This window comes from Mesoplodon bidens (genome assembly GCF_964165515.1).
Source record: "Mesoplodon bidens genome assembly, chromosome: 13".
NCBI classification, from domain to species: Eukaryota; Metazoa; Chordata; class Mammalia; order Artiodactyla; family Ziphiidae; genus Mesoplodon; species Mesoplodon bidens.
This window is the reverse complement of record NC_138169.1, coordinates 30,365,455-30,384,903: the sequence shown is the minus strand read 5'-3', so window position 1 is coordinate 30,384,903 and position 19,449 is coordinate 30,365,455. Positions and strand designations below refer to the sequence as shown.

Genomic DNA, 19,449 nt, shown 5'->3' with positions numbered 1-19,449 from the left:
CCTGTTGTGGCCTCTCCCATTGCGGAGCACAGGCTCCAGATGTGCAGGCTCAGTGGCCATGGCTCACGGGCCCAGCCGCTCCGCGGCGTGTGGGATCTTCCCGGACCGGGGCACGAACCCGTGTCCCCTGCATCGGCAGGCGGACTCTCATTCGCTGCGCCACCAGGGAAGCCCTCCATTCATCTCTTGATGGACACTTAGGTTGTTTCCTTGTCTTGGCAGTTGTAGATAATGCTGCTGTATGAACATGGGAATGTAAATATCTCTTCAACATAGTATTTTCATGTCCTTCAGATGTATGCCAAGAAGTAGAATTCATTGGAATAAGGGTTGACTTACTTTAAAAACACGTTTGGATATTTTCTCACTTTTATGAGTTTTATGCCAATTTTACAGTCATTTAATAAACATAGAGCTATCTTTCAGCTGGGCTTCTCTTATGCTCTGGATAGCAGACAATTTGAGATTATAGCCTGAAAAGGGCTGGAAGCCAAGTATTTGATATTGCTGATTGGACACGAAACCAGAAGTTGATGGAAATTATATGACTGTGCTTGTTGAGCCTAGCCATCTTACTACCTCACAGAGGAGAGTAGCAGGTGTACCTAACACATAGGCATAGCCCATAGTAATCCAACAAAGTGGCTTTGCATCTGCTAAGGGGCTGGAACAAATACTGCATGGAGATCCCAGAGCCTCCCACACACCCTGGAGCTTGAGCAGAGGTAGTTTGGTCCAGGAACTTTTTCATAGCAGGTTGTTAGTAACCCAAAGTCCGTTCAGTAATTTCAGAGTATGCCAGAGAATATCCGATTCTGAGCCTGGATGCACTGGCTGCAGAATGTATTTGCACTAATTGAACTACTTGGACTTGCAGTATAGTTATTATTGACCAATTAAATTAAAGGGAATACTTGCTAAAGATAACGATTTTTTGAAGCAGTTTATTTTGAAAAACTTTAAATACCTAGAAAAGTGGACAGTACAGTGAACCTGAGGCCAGCTTTATTAACAGTGACCAGTTTATGCTTAATTTTATTTTATGTAAACCCCACCACTTCCTATCACACATACTGTTTTAAGGCACATCTCAGACATAATTAATTTCATCTGTAACTGTTTCAGTATATATCGTTCAAAGATAAGGACTTTAAGGAAAGGAAGAAAAGAGCAATGACAATACTATCATTAGTCTTTGAAAACTTAATATATCATTAATATCAGACTATTCAGGCAGCATTCACATTTGCCTCACAAGTGTCATTTAAACGTTTGTTTGTTTGTTTGTTTGTTTTTTGCGGTACACGGGCCTCTCACTGTTGTGGCCTCTCCAGTTGCGGAGCTCAGGCTCCGGACGCGCGGGCTCAGCAGCCATGGCTCACGGGCCCAGCCGCTCCGCGGCATGTGGGATCTTCCTGGACCTGGGCACGAACCCGTGTCCCCTGCGTCGGCAGGCAGACTCTCAACCACTGTGCCACCAGGGAAGCCCTAAACATTTGTTTTTTTTGCAGTTTGTTTGATTTGAAATCAAAATAAAGTCCACATACTGCTATTGGATGACATGTTTCTTAAGTCTCTTAATCTATAGATTCCCTCTGTTTTTCTCTTGTAAATTATTTATTAAAGAAACCGAGTTTGTCCTGTAGACTTTCCCACGGACTATATTTTGCTGATTGCATCCTTCAGGTATCTTTTAACTTCTCTGCTGTCTTTGGTATTTCCTGTCATTGGATCTAGAGACTTGATTAAATTGAGGCTTATTTTTGCTGGTGAGGGAGAGGCAAGACTGCTTTGTAGGTGGTTATCTGTTCTCTCAGGGAGGTACCTAATGTCTGTTTTTTTTTTGTTCTGAAGTTAGCAGCCGTTGGTGTGCAGTGTGTAGATGAGTGGTCCCAGCCAGGGATGGTTTGCCCCCGCCCCGGGGACATTTGTCAATGTCTGGAGACATTTTTGGTTGTCACAGCTAGTGTAGAGGGGTCTACAGACGTCTAGTGGGTAGAGGCCAGGGATGCTGCTTAACTTCCTACAATGCACAGGACTGTCCCCACAACAGAGACCCTCCAGCCCCAAATGTCAGTACAGTCGGAAGTGAGTAAATACAGTTTAAGTCCATTGATTCATTCAAGGTTGCGTAGTGGTGACTTTGTCATTACTGCTTCATTGTATTAGTTAGAGAGTAACTGGAGCTCATCTGATACTTGCTGATTCATTCAATGGTGGAGTTCTAAAGCTTTCTCTTAAGTTATAGGCTTTCAAAAAATGAGTTGGTTACAGTGTCCCTCTGATGATGTACAGTCAGCTTTCCGTCCTCCTTCCTTTCCTCCCCTTCCCTCTTTGCCGTGTTGTTACAGACTCATGGACTTAAACTTACTTAAACTTACTACTGTTTCAGTCCCTTGCAGTTATCATATTGGTGCTCAGATTGGCTAGTAGTCAGCTCCTGAGTCCTTTCACTTTAGTAGTCTTTGGTAATTTCCTTCATGTCTAAGATACTTCCAGGCTCAGACCTGGGATTAGACATTTCTTCAAGCCCTGGGTCCTTTCAGTGGGAGGTGGTATTTCGAGACCACAGCTGGGCACTGGGAGTAAGGCAGTGATTTTTAGTTTCGTGAGAATTCCTATCAAACATTCTTTTGGCCAAGATTCTAGTGGAGGCCTGATTGTCAGCTGAAGGCACTTTTAATGGTAAAATTTTAATGGTGAAATTGGCATCACATAAATCACATAAGATGATGCTCATCCTTTTATTTCTTGAGGTGTTGTGATTGTGTTTAATGGTTGGGTTATGTTCTTGAAGCTCTTGGATAATTGAAATTGTGTAAAATCCAACACTAACTGAGAAGAATGGGCAGGTCCTCTTGTGTACCAGCTGCAGTGCTCTTGGAATAGCAACTCGTATGGCTTCTTAGCTTTGCTGTTATGCTTCTTGATGGACATTTTTAAGTGTTTGAATTCACATCTCAAGTTTGGCACATAAAATGAGACTTTTAATATTTCAGTATGTCAGTATTTCAGATTTATATAATTCAAATGTGCAAAAATATTTGTATCTATACTAGAGGTGGCCTTAATTGATTAATGTGCATGTTTAAAAGAAGGGCTGAAATACAGCTGTGTTTTTATGAGGCGGTGTTTGCCAGAATGTGTTGGTTTGGAAGGGCTCTGTGGTCAAATGAGTTTGGAAAAACGCTATAAATAAGCACACTGCATATTTGCACATTAAAGGCTCTGAATAAAGAAAATCTGATTAACCTAGTATTTCTTTTTTGTTTCATATAATGTAATTAACTTCCCACGGAATGCCAGGTGTTCTGTAAAATACACTTTTGGAAACGCCATTCCTGTGTAAACTCATTCTCGTGGAGCTGCTGAACTGCAGGTTCTACGAGAAATCCCCATTACTGAGGGATCACTGAAGTGGGCGCAGCCTGGTACAGACCTGGTGCTGTCCGAATTGTTGATTAGTGACTTCCTGTCAAGTCATCAGCTTACTGTTGCATCGCATCCTTTACAGAAAATGTGAAACCTCAGAGTAACCAAATCTGGAGTGTTTATAATAGTATAAAATATATAAAGTTTTTGTGTATTTGTTATAATGATTAAAGATGAAACCTTTTATACACACACACACACACACACACGCGTGCACATAAAACACCTCTTTTCTAATACTTTATTCATGTGGTAATAAAACCCTGTTGGTAAGACCCTAATGGGATCTTGCCATTTCCAGTTTAGTATTGTCTACAGATGAAGTTGATGAAACTGCTTAAAGACCATAGTATCTCTAACATACTGGTTTCTTTCTAGTATCCATAGATACAGTTACAAAATTACTTAATATCCTTTTTCTGTATGTCTGTCTTCAGTTTAGTATGAACTTTGTCTGTTAGGAAATTAGGGCATCATTGAGTAGTGTTTAACCTAGATAAAATTTGTCAGTTTACTACAGATAAGTTGGTAAGATGCCATATGAAGCTGAATCCTGACTACACAAATTGATTAAAGATGAAACGCCCTTATTCAAGGAAAACACATTTCTAAATGTGGAAGATTCACAGAAATATGAGAACTGTTGGTAACCTGTATTTTTAGAAGTAGAGTACAAAATATATTTTTTAGTTTATATAGTCATGATTGCTGTTAGTAAATTCCTGTAGTGACATGGTTTGACCCCTTATTTATTTTAGTTTGTTTGTCAATATGTTTTAAAAAGTTCGTTAATTTAAGCAAACTTCAGTTTAGTTTTTAACTAAGTTGCTGGTGACAACTTTAATACACAGCTCTCTCCAGATGGCACATGTACTTTGTGTTCAGCCTTAGTGTTCAGAGCAGTGGAGAAGCCCATGTTCAGTTACATATTTACTCCAAAGAGTTGCTCATCAGAACTTATGATCTTTAGTAATCAACTTAGAAAAATTTGGTTAGCATCCAAAGCAGTTAGATAGCACAATAGCTATCATGGTTATTGATACTTTCTTCTCAGAGTTGGTGTAGGTAGCAGGTAGCAAAACGTGCTGTTGATTCAGTGTTTCTTATGTTAGGTACCCCATCCCACTCTCACCCCTGCCCGCAGCTCCTCACCCGCCTTCCCGAGTCCCCAAAAGAAGTAGACAGGCAGTTAAGTACATTATGTAAGTATACCTTACCTGTTTGAGGATCTGGATCTTTTTAGGTATGCTGTTAGTTCTTGGGCATTTACTGTTTCTAAAGACAGTTGGAAACGGCTGTGTTATTATTTTGTTGATTTCTTTAGGTTTTTTAGGACCTTGATACTGAATATATAACTCAGACAATGATTGAAGTTTTTAGTCTCTTGTGGGATAAGAAAGGTGCCAGCTTTAGAAGTATGGTGGTTGAGTCCATGTTTTTATTTTTATGGTTTAAAGAGATCATTTTTGTGATAAAACAGTCCTAATTTATTTGGAACCATCATTAGAATACGGGCTTCTTTTTGGAAAATAGCTCTCTGATTTGGATCATACATAGAATGACCTAGGAGTCCAAGAACCCTTTTATTTTAGAATAAAAAGAAGTACTATTAACAGTTATTTCTGGACAACAGGCATTAGTGCCCTTAGGCACTAAGGTGTGTGGTCCCCCTAGTACTCGGGGACAGCAGGTCTTTGACTGGATGCATTTCAGTAAGGTAATGGCCCACAGTCTTCAAATAAGTTATGTTCAGGGCTACTACTGAGAGCCGCTCAGCACATTCCCTGGGTTGTTGATAGCTGGACGCAGATGATACTGGAGTGTTGACTGCTTTATATTTTACAAACTGGAGTTCTGTGAATTATTAGCTCTTTTAGTTATTATCAACTCTATATTATGAAATCTAATGTCCAGTTAGTGGTTGTGTTTTTTTTTAGGATTGAGTGTGGTTTTAATTAACTTGTTAGTTATGATGTTTTATAACCTCTTCAGTTCTTTATGTTGAAATAAAAAATTTTTTTTGGTTTATTTTAGGCCACCAACTCTACTTGATATTTTCCAAATTTAAAAAAATTATTACATTTCATGTATGCCCTCCATTTAACATCTGTTAATGACATATTTCCTAGGGAAAAATACTTGTCATAATGAAGCCTGAAGGACTGTTCAGAATAGGGAATTTCAGGGGTCCTATGTATAAAGACTTTTTGTAATGAAATATACATTATTTTCTGTTGAGACAAAGAACAGATTGGGGACAGTGCATTATTAAGTAAGTTGGAGTTGTCTTAGTTATGTACAATGACCTGGATATCAGTAAGTACTTTTTTTGTTTGTTTTTATTTTTGGTTGTGTTGGGTCTTTGTTGATGTGCGTGGGTTTCCTCTAGTTGCGGCGAGCGGCGGCTACTCTTCGTTGTGGTGCACGGGCTTCTCATTGTTGTGACTTCTCGCTGCAGAGCACAGGCTCTAGGCGTGCGGGCTTCAGTAGTTGTGGCATGCGGGCTCAGTAGTTGTGGCTTGTGGGCTCTAGAGTGCAGGCTCAGTAGTTGTGGCACATGGGCTTAGTTGCTCTGTGGCATGTGGGATCTTCCCGGGCCAGGGATCGCACCCATGCCCCTGCATTGGCAGGCGGATTCTTAACCACTGCGCCACCAGGGAAGCCCTCAGTAAGTATTATTTCAGAGTCTGCTCCAACCTTTTTGTATAGTATTATTTTTATGTGTATTAAAGGAATTAGAGAAGATAGGAAGAGCACTGTGGAGATACTAATGGAATACTAGAATGTTCTGTGTGTCTTTGTTTCTTGATCCTGGGGGGTAAGTGGGGGTGTGGGGGTGTGTTTGGGGAGGGGTGTCGTTGAATACAGGAGAGGTTTATAAATCATTGCAATTTTCGAACCCTTGAAAAAATTCATTTAACTTAAACATTGTTCAGTTAGAGTGTTAGCAAAGGTAAGAAAATATGAAGTGCTTGTTCTTCAGGTACTGACAAGTATTGAGTAGTAACAAAAATTAAGAGAAGGTACTCATTCTAGGACAGCGTGAGGCTGGCTTAAGTTTAATAAGGTTTCTACATTTAGTTAGTGAACATAATGCAAGTTGATTATAGCTAATTAATAGAAAAAGTTGAGAAATGTTGTATTTTTTGCTTTAACATAGCTATTATTTATTATTATTATTGCTTAGGCGTAACACATCTTTATAGAATAAGGTGATTGTTTTAGAACCTAATGATTTCTGTGTTAGTCATTCCCAGTCCCACGCAGGAGAAGTCAGAGCTTGGTGTGAATCTGAGAATGTGTTTCCCCTGCACCTCAGGGTATTGCTCTGCTGGGGCCGGCCCTGGCTGTCGTTCCGCCGAGCAGCATCAACAGCACAGTTGCAGCACCTGCCAGTTATAGCGCAAAGAATGAGCCCAGGGGACTCAGTGTGTTCAAATAGGAGAAACAGAAGGTTTGTTTCAGGGAGCTAACAGATAAGACAAGTCTGCCAGTGTCACTGGTTATGGTGATGTGGTCACCCAGCACGTACGAGGTGTTTATTGTGAGTGTGTTGTGAAGGAATTAGAGTTGAAAATGTCAACTATGTTTAAAATTACAGTAGAACCACAATCACTTAAAAACCAGGCATACAAACTATTCTGTTCTAAAACAACAAATTACCACACTTAATAAAATCTCAGTAGTGAGCAGGACAAATGTAAGTGGGAACATTATTATGAAATTGGTATAATTTTCCCTGTCACTGAGATTTGGGGAGCATCCTCTAAAAAAAATGTGAACAGACCAGCAGGTGTAGCAGTAAAGGTGGGAGCTGGTGAATATCACTCTCCAGGCAAGTATTTGTGTTTATATATAAAAAAAAGATGAATGAGATTACTGCTTTATGTTTTCTTATCCAGTACAAATAATAGTAACCCTTCTTTAACTGTCATTGTTAGTTATTTACAGTGCCCCAGGGTAGGAGAATTTGTGGCAAAAGCCTTAAAGATCTTAGGTCATATTTGAATTTATTCATGTCTCCGTGTGTGTGTGTGTGTGTGTGTGTGTGTGTGTGTATGTGTATGTGTGCGTGTGTACACTTAACATTCACTCAAGTACAATGCCAGCACATCAGTAGATGACAGTGACCTCCTGGTGGTGTCCTGGATGCTGTATGATTCCCTTTCTCATTTCCTGCTTCTTGGGAACTCTGGGAACCCCACAGTTTGAACAGGCTGCTGATACTTTGATTTGGCTTTGCAGGGAATGTGTATACTAAGGCTTAAACAAAACCTGATCCTTTATCTAAATGTCTGATACTTTTAAAATTTTGTGATTTTAGTTATTTACTTCTGGGAATCATGATCCTAGAGAAAAAGAGTAAGTGGGTTGTTCAGAGTGAAAATATATCTTTGGTAACTTTATTGTTCAAATACTACCTCTTCCCAGTTAAGGCCTTACTCAGGCCTTCTGACAGTTTCCTGCTGTGGCTCTTGGCCAATACACTTGATCCCTTACTCTTAACAGGAGTCACGAGAATGTAGCCTCGTGTTTACATTCTTTGGCTCCTTTGTCCTTCCCAAGGCTTCAATGCAAAAACCGAATTTGCCTTGTACTTACATTTCCTTTTCTGAACAGTCCCAAAGTCCTTGCTTTTTCTAATTACCCCCAAAAGGAATAATTTAGAATATTGGAACTGAAATTCTAAAGGTTGTTTAAAAAAAAGTGCAGAAGTAAATTCAACTTATAGATGGGGGAGATTACTGTAGGTAGGCTAAATAATATAAAAGAGTGGAAAATGTATGAGATACCGTGTTTTCTCTTATCTCGATACCATGGCCTGACCGTCGAGTCTGTTCTGAGTTGCAGTGTTAGATATAATGTGCGTGCAGTGTCACCCCTCAGCTGCCTCAGAGTCAGAGCGTGTCAAGTCCCTCCAGTTTGCTTGTTCCATGGTTCTCAGAACAGCCAGTTTCCTCTTTCGGGACCACTCTGAAGCAGCTCTCAAGGAAACACGCTGTTTTCCTGGAGCCACACCTCACCGTGGCGCTCCTGAAGGGAAGCCTGTAGCTGCCTCAGCGGCCTTAGTGTTCCCACCAGGCTCCCCAGCTTGTCTCCACACCTGTGACTCTCCACCCGCCCCACCCCCTTTAACCACCGCCCAGTTAGCTTATACGTGCTTCTACTTTAATTAATTAATTAATCAATAAATTAGATCTTTTTGCCTCTGCTCTGTATGTTGCCGGGTTTGTAGGGGCCTAAATGGTCGTGAGCACATGGGGTAAGTGGGTTTACTCAGTGTGACTGTTTTTGTGACTTGCTTGGCTTACTTTGGACAAGTGTTTAGGCTTCACTGTTATCATTTGCACTCTCGTCTTAACATTTATGCTCCACAGATTGGTTATGACATTTCTTCTCCTTTTTCTTGTAAAAGCAATATATCAACATTAAGGAAAATTTTCAATAAAAAGAGAAACCTAATTCTGCCACCATGAGAAGATATTGATTGACATGTTAATTAAAATCCCAGAGTGGGAAGCTACCCATCAAATGTCTAACAAGAGTGAAATGTTGAAGTAATTTTGGTAAGGCACAGAATAGAATATTTAACGACATTGTGTCATTTAAAATGATAATTAAAAGATGTACATATAAATGAATAAAGATTAAAATCATGTATGCTGATTTTATAAAATATGCATATGAAAGAGAATATTGGAAGAGAATATATAAATAATAGTTATTTTAGGTTGATGAGAGAATGGGAGGTAATTCCCTTTCTCCCTCTCGTAATTCTCAATTTTCTGGAATTTCAAGAATTTGTTTAAAAATAAAAAGCCAATTGTGAAGAGTTTGATGATTCCTCATTCTAATTTTTTTTGTCTTCACTTTTTGGCCTTTTGTATCTCCTCATAATTTCTTAGTCAATTTTCTGGTATGAGTGATATTTTCCCCCAAACCTAAAGATTGCTGAGTTGCCATGTTGACTGTTCGTCTTCACAGAGGAAGGCCATGTGCCATTCTGGTTCCCAGAAGCTGGACTAGTTCTAGGTTGGAAAGTGCACACTTGAGAAGTCATTTTGAAATGAATTCTAATTACTGTTAAGGAAAAGAATAGGAAAAGAAATTGGTGGAGAGCAAAAACATCTGAAACGGGATTTGTAACAGTACGATGAGATTGGTTGGGACGGGGAGGACAGAGTGGAGAGCAAGAGGCTCGCACAGGAAGCACAGAGCCGGATGGTGAATCAGGCTTCCTAGAACCCGTCACGGCGGGGACGCTTCTGAAGAGAAGTGGGAAAATCTGGATGATGACTGGAACTACTAATTTTTACATGGATTTAGACAATGGCGATCAAATCACAGCCCCTTCATACGAAATACTAGTTTTGTCCCTGTTTATACTGAAAGTAAATTCAGGAGCTGGGATGCTGTGGTAGGTGTGTGACCTATAATTAAATCTTCCTGATGAGTGCTGTGGAAAATGCCATAAAGTTGATTTTGGAAATGTTCTTGTTAGAAGTTTATATCTGAATAAAGCGATTTATACCTTTCTTTTTGAAAAGTTAAATTTTTACCAAGTAAAATTCTAATTAAAGACAAGAATTGTGCTAGTCCTATTAGGGAGCTTGTGAAGGCAGAGATGAGATTCCGGTGGATGGGTGTTGAGTTGAGGCTCAGGGACGCTTAGGCCCTTCCCTGTGCCTTTCTCTCCACGCCTTTGCCACTAGTTCCAATGGGTGAGTGCTGGCAGGAGTTAAGATTTGGGGGCTCACAATTTTAAAGGTGCCTGAGTACCACTGTGGTTCCATGTTGAGTTTCATGAGTTAAAGCAGGTAGTGTTACTAATGATTTGAAGGGATTGTTTGTATTTGAGTTTAAAGTCGTGAAGTGGACTCCCTCCCCTCTTTTTTTCCCTATGATACATGTTTGTGTTCATCATCTCCCCTTCGGTGCTCATATCCTTCAGTTATTTTTTCCCATGAATAGAAGTTAGGTTTTCCTTCAAATGTTTTTCTTAGGTAGTCTCCTGATTTCATTGCGTGTTTGCAATAACATCCCCCCTTCCCTCCAGAACCCCACTTGAATTGCAGAATCAGAGCACTGAAAATGAACTTCATGTTTGGATTTTGGTTGGCGTCACTCAGCATACTTATTGAGTAACTACTGTTGGCCACAGTGCTGGGTTTAGGGGTAAATGCAAAGAGGAATGGCTCTTGCTTTACCCAGGCTTTGAAGCATTGTAGGAAAGAACACCAAAAGTACAGTGTTGTGCTGTGTGCTCAGTGCTCTGGTGGAGGAGGTAAGTGCACAGGGTGGCGGGCGCAGAGGAGGGGTGGTTCGCGTGCTTTGACCTTGCTGACTGCTGGTGTTTACTGCTGTCGTCCTGTGCAGTTGTTCACAGATGACCAGGCATTGGGTATTTAAAAAACTTTTAAATAATGAAATTGAAAACTGTCAAAACTTTGCATGTAAATAATTTCTTGGAGATGGATGTTTGGAGTGTAAGTCGTTTAAAAACCTGTAAGGAGAGTTAGTTGAAAAACGCCCCGCCCACTGTCTTTGTGCTGCAGAACGACATGGAACCCAGCAAAGCCGTTCCCCTGAACGCTGCGAAGCAGGACGGGCCCGTGCCAAAGCCACACAGTGTTTCCCTCAATGATACTGAGACGAGGAAGCTCATGGAAGAGTGCAAGAGGCTCCAGGGAGAGATGATGAAGCTATCGGAAGAAAACCGACACCTGAGAGTAAGTGCTCGCTCCTGGGAAAGGAACTTGATTGCAGTGAAGGCAGCGGGGAGGTGAACGTTGTTGGGCCATTTTGTCTGTCAGCTTTTACATTTACCCTTTTTCAGTTCTTTTTCCTTTTCCCCAATTTGCTTCTGTCCTGGCCTTGGTTCCCCGCCAGCCTCTTCTTACACTTTGGCGGTGGCTTCTTCTGTCCCGTGTTCCCTTCCCAGCAGCTGGCCTGGCTGTTGGGGTCTGGTCGTGGCCTTGCTGGCTTCCTCTCTCGCTTGTGCAGCCTTCGCATTCTGGGCCCTGGTCCTGTCACCTGCTGCAGCAGTGCTGTCTGCAGACTGGCACCCGTTGTCCAGGGTGCTTGAAATGTGCTTAGTTGGAATTAAGATGTGCTGTGAGTGACATAGTGCCAAAAATAACCAAAAAACTTTTTTTTCATATTGTTACATGTTGAAATAATATTTTGGTTATATTGGATTGAATAAAGTATATCATTAAAATTTTGCCAATTTTCTGTACCTTTTTAAATGTGCTGTTAGAAAATTTAAAACTCCGTGTAGGGCACCCATTGGAAGTGCCTCTCCGGGTCGTGTCGGTCAGCACTGGGCTGGGGGTCCTGGAGGAGCCTCCTCTGCTGTAGCAGGAGCACTTCCCTCCGAGGGCGGCCCGGCGCCCTGTCCCTGCCCACGTGGCATGCACACACGCACACACGTCTCATGGTGCTCGGTTCTCTTCACCTTGTCAGTATGACCTTTTCTGGGACTCTCTTCCCCTGAAAAGAAAAGAGAAACAGTCTTGGAATGCTGCCTCCTCTGTTTCCAGGCTACCGCTTACCTCTTCCGGCTCCCATTTGTCCGTCTCCCTCCAGCGGGCTGGGGTGTCTCGGAGGCAGGGCTGTGTTCACCGCCTCTGCGTTCACAGCACACGTGCACAGTGTTCATTCACATTTGAGTGAGTGAGCAGTGGGCTGTGGGATAGTGTGGAGTTTACTAATATTTCAAGACCTGAAGACCTTTAAGTTGCTTTTTGAGGCTTTGTTTGAAGCTTTTCATGTCAAAGTAGATAGTATTGATACTAAAATGTACTTAAAGTAAATAAGCTAAATTGTGGGATGTAATCTACATCTGATTATTTCATAGCCTGTGGAAACTACACTCTGAATCAAAGGCACTATGTCTTGGCTTGATGTGTGCTGAGACGGCTTTTCTGGCTCTTTCTTCCTGTTCCACAGCCCCGCCACAGAGGCCCCTGCCCCCAGCGCCTGTCTGGAGAGTGGAGAGGTGGTCTCATGTTACACCCACACCCACGCCCTGTGGAGTTTTAAGGGTGCTGTTTTTTGTTACCTTTCCTTTATGTGCCATGACTTCCTCAGTCCTGTACGTGATAGAAGATGTACTCCTCAGTGTACTGAGAGCCACGGCCCGTCGCCTGGCTGGGAGGGAGAAGTGCCTGGGTCGGGCCGGGCTGGGGAGATAGGTGATAAGATTGATTCCCGGTCCCGACTCTTTATGGACTAACGTTCTGTAGGTGTTATTTGAAAAAGCGTTCTGTTTAAAAGAGAAAACAAAAGAACCTTGAAGACCACTGGTTTACAGAGTCAACTTCTGGACCTTTAACAGTTCACACTAAGGCCCATCATCGCTGGTTGCCAGGTTGACTTCCTTGAGGGGTCTCATCACTGCCCGTTATGTTCCGCAGCCCTGGCCTTCTTCATCCAGCCTGTGCATCGGAATCTGCCGTGAGCTCTTAAACACACATGTTCAGGCCCTCCCGAGACCCCGTGAGGCAGAATCACCTGGAGTAGCTTTTAAAGTTCTTGTCGGGACTGAGCATCATTGTTCTGTCCACACGGGACTAATCAGAAGAAGACCCAAACCCGCAAACCCTCAGAAAATCCAGACATGCAAATAAAACAGCATGACATCAGGTGCACTCTTCCACTGGGTGTTATTAGTGAACACACTAGAGGATTGAATCAGTGTGAGAAAGTAAAAAGGAGCTTGTGCTGAGGAGGTGAAAGCCCGCCCCGTATTCATCTGGTTGGGATGATGGACCAGGTAAAGCCAGCTGCCTAGGTAAACCGGTGTCAGTATTTTCCCCAAGGTCATTCTGCAGCTGGTAAGTGTCATAACAACCTCCTGCTTAGAGTGACTGCTGTCCTGCTACTGAGAAACCTGGTCCCCTAAAGTCATAGACTGACTGTCAGAAACTTCGCTGGGTGAGGCTGTGTCAGTCAGCACGGAGCAGCCACCTGGTCTGGAGGATGGGAGTCACTGTGATGGCAGAGAAGCGGCCTCCCTTTCTGGTCCAGGTGCAGACCCTCAGGTGCAGGGCTCTGCCTACAGCATCCCACTCCTGTTGTATTTGTAGTTTTCAAGGAAATGATTCTGTCTCTCCTCTACAGTGCAGACTCTGGTGCTGACCCTTTTACACAAAGACCTCCTGCTTTGCTTTGAGCACATTGAAATGCTGCATTTAAATTCCATCCTGCACTCCCCCTCCCCAGTCCTGTAGAGTCCTATCTCTTCCCTGCGCTCTGCTGTGTAGGGCCCTGCTTGCGGCGGGTCAGACTAATGACGTAACTTTGTTTCTGGTGGTCTTTGGCTGATGGAGCCCAGCGTGAAGATGCTGTCGGCCACCTTGGAGAAAGTGCGCGCGCGTAGGATTCTTCTTTAATTGTATTAATTTTAGTGGGATTTTTCCTTCCGTGTAAATACAACCGTAACTGATACTTGTTTTTTTTTTTTTTTTTTGGTGGTACGCGGGCCTCTCACTGTTGTGGCCTCTCCCGTTGCGGAGCATAGGCTCCGGACGCGCAGGCTCAGCGGCCATGGCTCACGGTCCCAGCCGCTCCGTGGCATGTGGGATCCTCCCAGACCGGGGCGTGAACCTGTGTCCCCTGCATCGGCAGGCGGACTCTTAACCACTGCGCCACCAGGGAAGCCCTGATAGTTCAGTTTTTTGAAGTATATTTCTTGGCTCTAGTTTTTAAAATCAGCATTATTTAGGTATAATTTACATTCCATGAAGACACCTGTTGGGAGTGTACAATTCAGTGATTTTTTTTTTTTTAGTAAATTTATGGAATGTGCAGCCATCACTGGAATCAGGTTTTAGACTGTTTGTATCACCCTAGAAAGTTTCCTTAGGCTGGGTAGCAGCTCGTCCCTGCTCTTGCCTCCAGTCGCATGCATACTGACCTGCTTTCTGTCTGTATATTTGTAGCTCACTAGTCTTATGAATATTTGTTTTTAAAACCTCTTTTTGTGCATATATTTTTTTTCTAGGATGAAGGCTTAAGGCTCAGAAAGGTAGCACATTCGGATAAACCTGGATCCACCTCAGCTGCATCCTTCAGAGATAATGTCACCAGTCCTCTTCCTTCACTTCTTGTTGTAATTGCAGCCATTTTCATTGGATTCTTTCTAGGGAAATTCATCTTGTAGAGTGAAGCATGCAGAGTGCTATTTCTTTTTTTTTCTCTTGACCAGAAAAAGATTTGTTTACCTACCATCTCACTGGTAGTGTGGCCCACGGTGACCATTCTTTGTGTGTACAGCGTCATATAGGCCTCGCCTGTAACAGTCTCACGGTTAGAAACACAGTAAGAGCAGAGTGTTGGGCTCCCAGGCAGCGTGAATGTCACCAGACCATCCCTAGCAGGTGTCATTGCACATTCAGTCCTTTATGAAATTCATAAATAAAGAATTGTTCTTTCTTTGTGGTTTTAATAAGAGTTCAAGAATTGTTCAGAGTCTTGTAAATGTTATTTTAATAATCCCTTTAAATTTTATCTGTTGCTGTTACCTCTTGAAATATGATTTATTTAGATTGCTAATCCCACTCATTCAGGAAATGCCAAGAGGTATTCTGTGGGGAAATGGTGCCTCTTACAGTGTAAATTTTCTCCTTTACCTTTGCTAATATCATGGCAGAATTTTTCTTATCCCTTGTGAGGCAGTTGTTGACCGAGTTTTTCATCCTTCCAACCCTGTCCCATGGTATTTAACACAAAAATAATAAAACTGTTAACAGATTCTTGCTCGATAGCTTGTGTTTGTTGTGTCATTAGACGGGATGCCAGGGAGTGTGCTGTGTGGTGATCTGGGTTTTAAAACGCATAATTTATCTCATGGAAACCCTTGCGGATATTAGAGTATTTGTGGTTCAAAGTCCTCATTCTTTTAAGGAAAGGAATTGATAAAATTTCAGGCCATTTTTGGAATTTTGGAAGATCATAATCCATTTGTCCTCAAGATAATATAAAACAAGCAAATACCATGAGTATAAAAGTGCTGTAATTTCAGTCAGTTTACATGTCTGCCCTGTGGCTCTATTGTGTTTAATTTATTCTATTCTTAATAGGTTCTTCTAGTGTCTTCTCAAGAAAGACTAATTCTCCTTGATTGTAGTCACTGCTTTTTGACCAGCCTAAGAATTCCTTTTATTTTATAACATTTCATAATAATAGTTAAAAGTAGGTTTTTCCCCGTCCAGTTTGACACGCACAGTAATTTCCATTATGGAAATTTGGTATTACTGAGTAAACCTTGGGAACTCCTTTGTGCAAAATGACCTTATCCTTTGCAGTTCTCTGCGTCAACCACGTGAAATGTGTTTGCACTATAAACGCATGACAGGGCCTGGCGTACTTTCCTGTACTTAGTCTTATGTCTCATTTAGTTCATCTGTGTTGGCATAGAAAATTTTGGAACCAGAAAAAATAGATTCACTTTTTCTACTAAGTACAGTCTAATACAAGCGAATTTTGATTTTTGAAAATAGGTGTTGGTTTTGTGAAAGATGCACTTATATTTGAAAGGGACATTGGACTCTGGGACTTGACATGGTGCAGTGAAGTATGTTGGCCCCAGGTCTGTGTGTACCTTTTATAATGGAGTGAGATGCTCTGAAGTATTTTGGTTGCATTTTCATTTCAAGTATGTTTTGAACTCGTCAGAGCCCGTGTACTGTGGTGTTGCGCTGTATGTTATCTTCTAGAAAACCTCTTGAGTGCAAGAGTAACTAAGCACAAGGGCACGTCTTCCCCGCACATGCTGCAGGTGCCGCCTGGCGCAGTCACTGTAAAAGCTCCTTCCCACTCTGCTACCTGGGAAAGCATGCCAGCAAGCCTTGCATTTCCATCCCGTCCGTGCAGAATCACTAATTCCTTGGCTTCAGTCTCTTTCTATAATCAACATTACCGGTGATGAGCATCAGGCTTGAGATTTCATAGCTATCAGTTTTTAAACAATTTAAGTTCTCAAAAACTTAGTAGAAGCCCGTTTTATGGGAATGCTCCTTAGAGTTCATTTTGTTCAGCCTCTTTGTTTTATAGTTGAGGGATTTGAGGCCTTCGCGAGAGCTCAGAGAACTTTCCTCATGTCTCACAAGGGCAGAGTCAGGGCCGGACCTGAAACCTGCTCTCCTGACTCTAGCTCAGTGTCTGTTTCTGGTAACTTTGTAGAAAAAGATGTACCCCAATTTGATATGACTGAATAGTGGACGTAAGATGCCCAGAGTGTGAGATTTCCTGTCATAAGACTGTACCACAGGCAGCTGTGGAATAGTCTCATGCACCTGTCTGGTTTCAGTGTTTAGGCTAGAAATCCCCCCTCCCAATTGGTAATAAATAAATGCATTTTTAGGTAGGCATTTCACAAGATGCATAATGCAGTGGTTGGTCTTGAGCTAGAATGTAGTCTCGGTGTTGTCTGCAAAATAAAGTACACATGGGCTTCTTTACTGCTTTATGTAGCAGGACATGCTCCGACTGTTCAGAAGACTCTTAACTGCTGTATGAAATATCAAATTATTTTACTACCGACAGAGTCCAACTGTATTAATTGACTGGTAATATGTAGATTAAACTGTTCGTCTTCATTCCTTACACTTACATGTTAAGAAGTTTTGCTTTGTCTGCCTGCTTACTTGTGAATGTCAGCATGAGGGAAATACACTGTTGCCATCTCTGAAGCTACAACCAAGTAACTATAAGGCCTTTAAGTGTCTTATCTGACACTAAATGCACTACCTTCCTTCATTCTTTCTATAACTAATGTACCTTAATTTTGCCCATTCTTGTATTTACAAGAGACAAATTTAAGAATTGTATTCTGAGTCTGCAGTATGTTACCTTAAAAAAGAAGAAGAAATGACACTTGGAAAAAATATGTATCAAATTCGGAGGTTCTCGTCAGAGAAAAATAATATTCTTAATTTCTCCTTCAGTTATCTTAGTTTAAAATATGCCACTTTGAAAACAGCCTTTATCAATAAGATAAAAAATATAGTTCCTTATAGGGTATATCCCCCAATTTTAATCTTCTGCCAGTTTGAAAACATTCAAGTACTAGTTTTCCCAGAGCTTTGCACATTCCTTTCAGTGATTTTGGTATGTGCATAGATTTTTTAAAATCCACCTTTATGAGAATTAGGGAAAGACCAGTTTTACGATAATGGAAAAACAACAAAATAAGGTGAATAAATGATCTTCATATTCTAGCTTTCAAAGGAAAATAAACTATTGTGTGACTAAATAAACTGTTTAAAAATGTGGTGAAGTGTCATTTTCCTTTCTGAAAAGCAACAAAAAAGAATTTGATTTCCACAGAAGACTATGGTGGTGTGTGTATTTATGTTCTATCAGGTAATAACAGCCATTCACTGGGACCCGGGTCCCGCTGGCGGGTAGTCTTTTCTTAGTGACCTGGAAGTTAAGGGCTTTTTGGTAGGACATGGGGACACCTGCTTCAGTTCCACACTTAAGATCCCACCTTGGTAGAAGCCGTGCTTCTGGAGAGTTCTATGCAGGAACAGTGGCCTCTTGGGAATGCCCACCCTGTAGGAACTGGTGCAGAGATGTTTGAACATCATCCTTGAAGGGAAGGAAAGTTCTAGCTTCCTACATTTCTGCTTGTAGAAATAATGATGTGTGCATCTTAGGGAATTCAGAAAACAGTTTATAAAAAATAAATGCTAAACTCTGCATCGGTTTCTATGAACATTTATTTCCTTATAATACTGGTGCTCTTTAAGCATAATCATAAATTACATACAACCTTGTATCTTTTTTAAAAATTTTAATCTGCTTTCTCTGGTTTATTGAAAACCAAGTATAAGTGACTGCAAAAGTACTTTTTATGATCCTAAAATATTTTTATGATCATGTTTGTGACCGTAAGGTTATGAACCTTTTATTTACAATGTAAAGCTCTATTGGCCAGGTAATTCCCTTTCTAATTACGCGTACACTCCTATTACCACATTTCTCTTGTTTTAAAACTGCGTTTCTTGTTTTCCAGTTGTTCCTATATGTAACACCCACCTTGAAAAAAGGTGCAGGGAACTACTAAGATAACCATTAATTATGCTAGATTTTAGTGGTGGTATGCAGCTACAGCGTGTGTTAACACGTGTGTTGCGCTCCAGAAAGTATCCTGACACTTGGACGGTACCTGCAGATACACTGCCGGAAGATTGGTCGGGGGTGGAGACCCAGCTCGGTCATTTGTTTTTAAGCTCCAGTCATTTTAATCTGCAGCCAAGACAACTGCTTTAGAGGCTTTTAAATGCCAAAAGACAAGATACCAAGTAGGTTCAAGTAAGACTTAAGTCCTGTAATGTAGGGAACCTGGCATTTTCAGAGTTCTTTGTATGTTAATCTTTTTAAAAAATTAAGTTGCGGGAATCAGCTTGAGGGGTTGCTTATTGCAAGAACTGTCTTTGTGAAGTTAGCGTTGCTAGAACACCAGTAAAGGGTTTTTGCTTGCAAATAGGTCTGAGCTGTGTGCAAAAATAAATGATTTCAGAAATGTGGGGTTGAGCTTTAATTACCACTTTGCTAGCAGACACCCGAAGTGATTGCCCACCTAAGCAATTTATTTCACCCATTGTGTGTTTCTCAAAGCATGAAATGGTCTTCAAGATGCTTATCCCAGTGTGCCAGGTGTTAGTTTTATGTCAAGTCATAATCTTCCCCCGGATCCTGTGATATAGGTACTGTTTTTATCTCCTTAGTAGGGGATGAGCAGACAGGTTTAGGGAAGTTAGGTATGCTCAGGTTTACACAACTTTAGGGAACAGCACAGGCTCTGGATCCCGATTGTCTGGTCATAAGAGAACAGGCTCTTAACCACTGTAATCTACCACGCAGAGGAGATGCTTTCTATCCTGTCCAAATCAGGTACTGTCTCTAGTGTGGTCCTTTTGTGATGCCTTTGATTCACTGTAAAGACAGTACAGTTGTCCCTCTGTAACCAAGGGCGGATTGGTTTCAAGATTCACCGTGGAAACC

The 19,449-nt window shown here is 41.5% G+C and overlaps 1 protein-coding gene across 1 annotated transcript in view; it reads left to right on the top strand.

Moving 5' to 3' along the window:
- The window catches only part of VAPA (VAMP associated protein A), a 39,619-nt gene extending 24,429 nt beyond the window's left edge, over positions 1-15,190 (top strand). Inside the window, exons 5-6 of the mRNA XM_081253244.1 lie at positions 10,989-11,162; positions 14,441-15,190. Of these exons, the coding sequence (XP_081109370.1) occupies positions 10,989-11,162; positions 14,441-14,599 (333 nt within the window). The 3' untranslated portion in view covers positions 14,600-15,190. The remainder of the gene's footprint in view (positions 1-10,988; positions 11,163-14,440) is intronic.
- Positions 15,191-19,449: the final 4,259 nt, after the last annotated feature.